This window comes from Pyxicephalus adspersus, chromosome 11 (assembly GCF_032062135.1).
Source record: "Pyxicephalus adspersus chromosome 11, UCB_Pads_2.0, whole genome shotgun sequence".
In the NCBI taxonomy this organism is placed as follows: domain Eukaryota; kingdom Metazoa; phylum Chordata; class Amphibia; order Anura; family Pyxicephalidae; genus Pyxicephalus; species Pyxicephalus adspersus.
In genome coordinates, this window is record NC_092868.1 from 984767 (window position 1) to 990783 (window position 6017).

General features: G+C 46.3%; 1 protein-coding gene and 1 long non-coding RNA gene across 3 annotated transcripts in view; one reads left to right on the top strand and one right to left on the bottom strand.

The window, feature by feature from the left end:
- ARHGEF19 (Rho guanine nucleotide exchange factor 19) overlaps positions 1-6017 on the bottom strand; it is a gene marked incomplete in the record, with an annotated part of 23991 nt that overhangs the window by 9626 nt on the left and 8348 nt on the right. The window contains 8 exon segments of the mRNA XM_072427015.1: positions 287-416; positions 638-790; positions 2526-2686; positions 3191-3438; positions 3782-3927; positions 4686-4779; positions 5196-5513; positions 5741-6017. Of these exon segments, the coding sequence (XP_072283116.1) occupies positions 287-416; positions 638-790; positions 2526-2686; positions 3191-3438; positions 3782-3927; positions 4686-4779; positions 5196-5513; positions 5741-6017 (1527 nt within the window).
- The window catches only part of LOC140341340 (uncharacterized), a 42947-nt gene that overhangs the window by 7393 nt on the left and 29537 nt on the right, over positions 1-6017 (top strand). The gene's annotated exons all lie outside the window — the stretch shown is intronic.

The following is a 6017-nucleotide window of genomic DNA, read 5'->3' on the forward strand; positions in this document are numbered from 1 at the left end:
GACCATCCAGATACAGGACAACAACAAGGAGACTATCTAGGTACAGGGCACAAACAGTGGGACAATCCAGACAGAAGGCATCAACAAGGAGACCATACAGGCACACAAAACCAACAAGGGGATAATCTAGGTACAATACACCAACAAGGGGATAATCTAGGTACAATACACCAACAAGGAGACCATCTTGCCACAGGACAGTGGCAAGAAGACAATCCCAGCACAGGTCACCAACAAGGGGATGACCCTAACCAAGCACTGACAATCCCACCACGGGGCACTATACCTCCACCAGCATTTTCAGCCGCATGATCCTTTGGAAGGGAAGAATAAGGAAGGACGTCAGCGGGAGACGTTGGCACACTTGATCTTCCTCCAGTTTGGACAGGATTCCTCGGAAACGAACATTTTCCTGCCTGGTGGGGCAAAAGAAGAGGGAAGAAGGGATCAGCTTTGTATTTTTACCTTCTTTAACACTCACCTGTAATCCCAAAGCTAACCCAAGTATTACCCTGCCTGTAGGAGAAGTTGTGGGCGTGAAGTCAATCAAACTCTTTATCATACTGAGCAGTTTGTGCTCTTCCAGTTTTACCTCCATTTCCTGAAGACAATAAACCCCCAGACTAGGGCCACTTACAGCAATCGTTGGTAGGTCTGTTCCTGATAGGCTTGGTTGGTCACGTAGGGTAGATACACTCTCCGCAGTTCGGGGCAATGTCTCAGAACAATGTCACAAACATCAAACCGCAAGATGTCCTCTTCCAGCCTGTCCTCCAAGTCATTCAGAAACCTGCCGGCAAGAAGCAGACTCAGTATGTATAAAGTGAATATCTGGCAAAACATAAAAGTTATTTGTTGATCTGCCACAAATCCAGTGAACCCCTAACTTCCTGATGTGGGATGACAACTCTTCCGTAAATCCCAAGCAGCGTGGCCATCCCAATACAGGAAGCTAGAAGGGGAAATTTTCAGTTCACTTTGACAATTTTTCTTAACCTAGAGCTGAAAATATGTCATCACTTTATATGAAACGTTCCCTCGGCAGGAATATCAGCAGAAAGATTCAGTGATATAGATTGTTACCGCTGGAATGATGCAACAAACATTCACACATGTGTGTCAGGGATTGAGCACTTCCCGCACTTCTCCTTCCACCTCCCTGTTCATCTTTCCTCCAGATGTCTCTTGTTTACCACAAACACAGACGGTCACCAGAAGGAAGTCGGGGTCCTTCTTCAAGACTCACTGAAATACCCCAGGAGACAATATAAATAGGGGGACCAATTCACTCTCTGCTCTATTTTTTACGATCTATTATGAATATTTTACTTTCCTTTTAGAGTTTTTTTTTTTTTACCTGCAAATGTGAAAAAGTTTGGTGAAAGGGAATAAAAGTGCAAACATTTTTAGTTTCGGATCCAAAAAGGAAGGGTTACTACTGAGATATACGTTTACTTCCTGTCTTGGAACTACAACAGGAAGTAAAGCTCCGTACACATGTCCAACGGTTCTCGCCCGATAATTGGCTCAGGGCCAATATTGGGCGAGAATCTGGCGTGTGTACAGCGCCAGTTATCCATCGTCCAAATGACCGTCCTGGCGGATCCACAGACGGTAGTTGACTAACGATCCTAATGCAAGGGAAGAGAGGGAGCTCGCAGCAGGGTGCCGCTCCGTCGTTCTCCCACTCCTCTCTCTATAGAGCAGAACAATGCTGTATGTACAACACTCGTTCATGCATCGTGCAATATTAGTCGTTGGAAAGGATCCTGAAAGATGCTGCTTAAGAGGAGATCTCACCAATGTGAGGGATGTTTTTGCAGACAGTTTTCAATTGAAGAGAGAAATTTTGGATCTCTGTGAGCAGCCGTAACTGACTCACGGCTCTATGCGCATGCACTCGGTGTAACCAATTGCCCTGGTGAATGGGCTGCTACATACAGGTGATGCTACACACCTGGCTGCAGTAACCTTGCACCTCTCTACACTCTCCTGGTTCTAGGTCTCCAGGATGCCTGTTGTGCCATTCAATGTGTGCAACAAGTGCTTGGATGGTGCAACCATCCTACTATAGGTGAAGACTACAGAGACAGAATGAGGGATTATAGGCAAGGCAAGGGCCCCACTTTACAAATTCCTTTTACTTCAGTTTCAGTGGCAGCAATCAGCAGGACAAAAAGAATGAAAAGACCCACAGACAGCAAAAACAACCTGACGTAGGTTCTAACCATTCACCACCCGAGACTAAACATAAAAGCTACATATAAACTTTAACCTGAATTGGGTGACATTAGACAATATGCAATGAGGTCTTGTATTTTCAGCTGGGTATTTCTGGAAACAGGTGCATGTCACCCATGGACAACCTCAGACTGCTACTCCTGTTTTGTGTAGCTGATATATGAAGCAGCCAATCACAATTTAGGAAAGATGCACCTTGTAGGGGTACATGGATCTGGGAGCCTATGAAACCTTTTGTATTGTATTCTATATGGAAGTTTTGGGGTCAGGGGTGTGTTCTGTACCTCTCACTGATCTCTTTCACTTCGGGCAGCTTAGAGAAGAGCCATTGTTTCTCCTGAGCCCCCAGGCACTCGTTCAGCTCCGGTGAGTTCAGAAAATGGTCCACCACGATGGAGAGGCTGTTTACATATGATGCTTCTGATGTCACCAGTTCAAATTTGGCCTGCAGAAAGATCACAGAATGGTTAGATCAATGGAAAGAACAAGGAGGTGGGTGGAGAGCTTTAACATTGTAAATTGCCCCCTTTTTTTATTCCCCCTGGTCCAAATCTTTATTTCCAATCTCCCCTCTGCTTTTACTCTTGGGTTGCTCTTTGAACACTACATTTCCTGAGGCAATGGACATTATGATAGAATACAAGTGTTAGAACTGGATTCCCGTGTTGAAATTTTAAAACCTGACCTTATGGGCCACTAGGAATATTTTTTCTGATTTGTGGACCCCTAGGTTGAAAAGATATTATCAGTCTCCTGCAGGCAGCATTTCCCATGTCTTCTCCCCCAATGCCAATGAAGGCTTTGTCAAAGAGAATACCATGATATCTGTAATACAGGTAATACATACCTGGGAATGTTACCCTGACACTAAGGATGACAGGTCCCCTTTACTTGCCCAATGTAATCTTCTATTTACCATGATTGATTGATGTATGGTATTGATACGCACCTCCTGCAACTTCCTCTCCTGGATTGTAAGTGTGTTCAGGACACCACTACCCCGAACGTCGGGGATATCCTGCCACAGGGAGAAGGTGGAGCCCCGGGATGAACGTTGGGAACGGAATGAACTGCTGGGGGACAAGTTACTTTTTGGGCTGGCTGAAACATCATCCTCCTCACCAGCTGTATCTTCCCGCTTCTGTCGCTGAAGCTCTCGATTTATGGCCACGTCGCTGTATTCCTGGTACAGGATGGCTGGGGATAGAAGAATTAGAGTTAGGGTTATGGGTATAACGTCTTTATGTTGTGCCTTTCTATCCGGGAGAGGTGTGCCCATCCTCCAGTCCTGGAACCGAGCTCGCTACTACAGAAGTCTAACTACAATAGAAAATCTTACATTGAATGAGATGACATAAATGCAAAACTGGATAGAGATCTGCTTGCTGTTTTCTGCAAATCTTTTTTTTTTATATAATGTAGACAGTCTATTGAATTACAAAATTCTGTCATGGAAAGTGGCCACAGTAGAATCGGTAAAGGTGAACAGTCCCTTCAGGTATAATGAGCGCTTTTCTGGTGAATGGTAGTAAGGACTTACAGGTGAGCAGAAAGCGGGACTGTCTCCTCTCGCAGTAGGACTGCCTCTTGCGTGACTCGCTGTCATCTCGCCTCTCCTCACCGGACGATGGTTTGGCCTCCTCGCTGGGTGGTCTGCCGGTCTCTCTACCCAAAACCGATTTGCTTCTGCAAGAGTAAAATAAGCCTGTTGAGGCTTCTGCCACGATGGAGCCTTAGCGGGGGTGGCAAAGAACAGAGGCTGCCCAGAAACAATGGAAGGGCGAGGACTGAAAATTCCTTAAACAGAACAAAGAGACATTTCAGTGCACACTGGCATGGAGATGTCAGAACGGGGCTGAAACCATGGACATCTCCCACAGTGATTATGGGGTCCCATAGGGGCCCATTTGATAGATATCCGCTATGGATTCTTGCGTGATGCCAGTGAATCTGCAGCTGATGTGGCGGACCCTAGCATTTTCCTGATTCTCCCCAACATTTGTCCCCTTAAAGTGATTTTCTGTTTGTCAGTGCACTGAATGGATTCTTGGATATCCTATAATGGTTAGTCACATTCACCTGGACTTGTTCTGTCATGTTGGAAGAGTTTTGCCTCTCACCCCATCGGCATTCTGTGTTCTATGTGAGAATTCTAGCACTGTAAATGTTTAATTTGTTACCACATTGGGGAGATATTTCTTACTTTCCTTTGTGGCAGCCTATCGTATCCTGACACACAGGGTGTTATCTGGACAGGACTTTGGGTAAAATCACTCCAGAAGAGAAACTTAACAGGGGGGTCTAACCCTTCCCTAGCAAAACAATAAGAAGTGTCTGGAAGTTTTCTCTACAATGGCCCTGCCTGTGTGCTTGGGTTACATTCATAGCACTGCATATTGTTCCCAGACAGTATTTATGGAACTCCCAGTATATATGGCACTCACCTGAGCCAAGAGGTGTCTGTGTCCCCAGCAGCTGGCTGCAGAAGGGTGGTCACCCCGGCACTGTTACATCTCCTCTCCCTCCTTCCAGATTTACCTGCAGGAAAAATGAGTTCATTATTACCACAAATCAGAACACAGATGATACATATTGGTAACCCACGACACATGGATATTCCATGTAACATATACAACACGCACTAACAACCCCCCACATGACTTAAGCTTCGTACACACTTCCAATTTTTGTCGTTGGAAAGGATCTTTCACGATCCTTTCCAACGACAAGGGAGTGCACGATGCATGAACGGTACACACGCCAGATTTTCGCCCGATAATTGGCCGATGCCGATTATCGGGCGATAAAAATCTGACGTGTGTACGTAGCTTTACATTGGGGACACATTTGGCAAACATTGGCTCCTTGGTATACCTTGGAAAGAAGGTGCCAAATCTTAGGGAAATGCCGACTCTTTCACCCGAAGCATATCCTTGTGATATCTCTGTACTCACCTTCTTGGCTGACAGTGGCCCCTTTCTCCCTCAGGGTGATTTTGGTGGAGAGCGATTTGCCAATTTTGGCGGTGAAGTTGTTCCTACGTTGGCTAAGTTGCAGTTTACTGATGAGTTCGGAGGCTGAGAACCTCCACCTCTCCTGCTCCACCTTCGCCGTGGCCGCCATTGCTACCTCCTGGGGCTCCAACATCTCCTTTGCATCAGATGTCAATGGTGGACCAGGGTCTTCCGACTCAGTGAACACACAATCGTCCTCCGCGGACTGGGCAGGCATGGAGCTGCTGACATCTGGCAGGTAAAGGCGAAGTTTACGCCCTGTTAATACAAATAAGAAAAATAAACTGTAAGTACATGAATGACTATAAAAGAGCATCAACACATTAAAGAACCCCTCCGTGGAAGCTGGTAACTCTCCTCGGCCAGCCCCCAGTGCCTGAAATGTGTTAGCATTGTACAAGAGGGCCCCCAGCCTGTTAGGCTGCTGAATATATTAGGGGACAGAATGATGATATTTCTATATAAATCTGTAATGTGTCACTTACATGCAGCTTTTGCTTTATCTGAGCCCTGTGACGTTCTGTGCATGGCTCGGGAATTCTCCGGGCTGATAAGATTTGGTGTTTCGGGTTGGTCACTGTCACTCTCTGTACTGCTGGTCCTCTGCCTGTCCTGAGAGGGGCATTCACATGGCACAGGGCTTCCGTCTGTTCTTGGGGTCCGGGGGTCCTCAGTCCGCTCTATGCCCGAGCTTTGGAAGTTTATAAACCAATGATCCGGTAGGTGGGCACTCACTCCTTGCATGGTGGAGTTTAGGGGGCT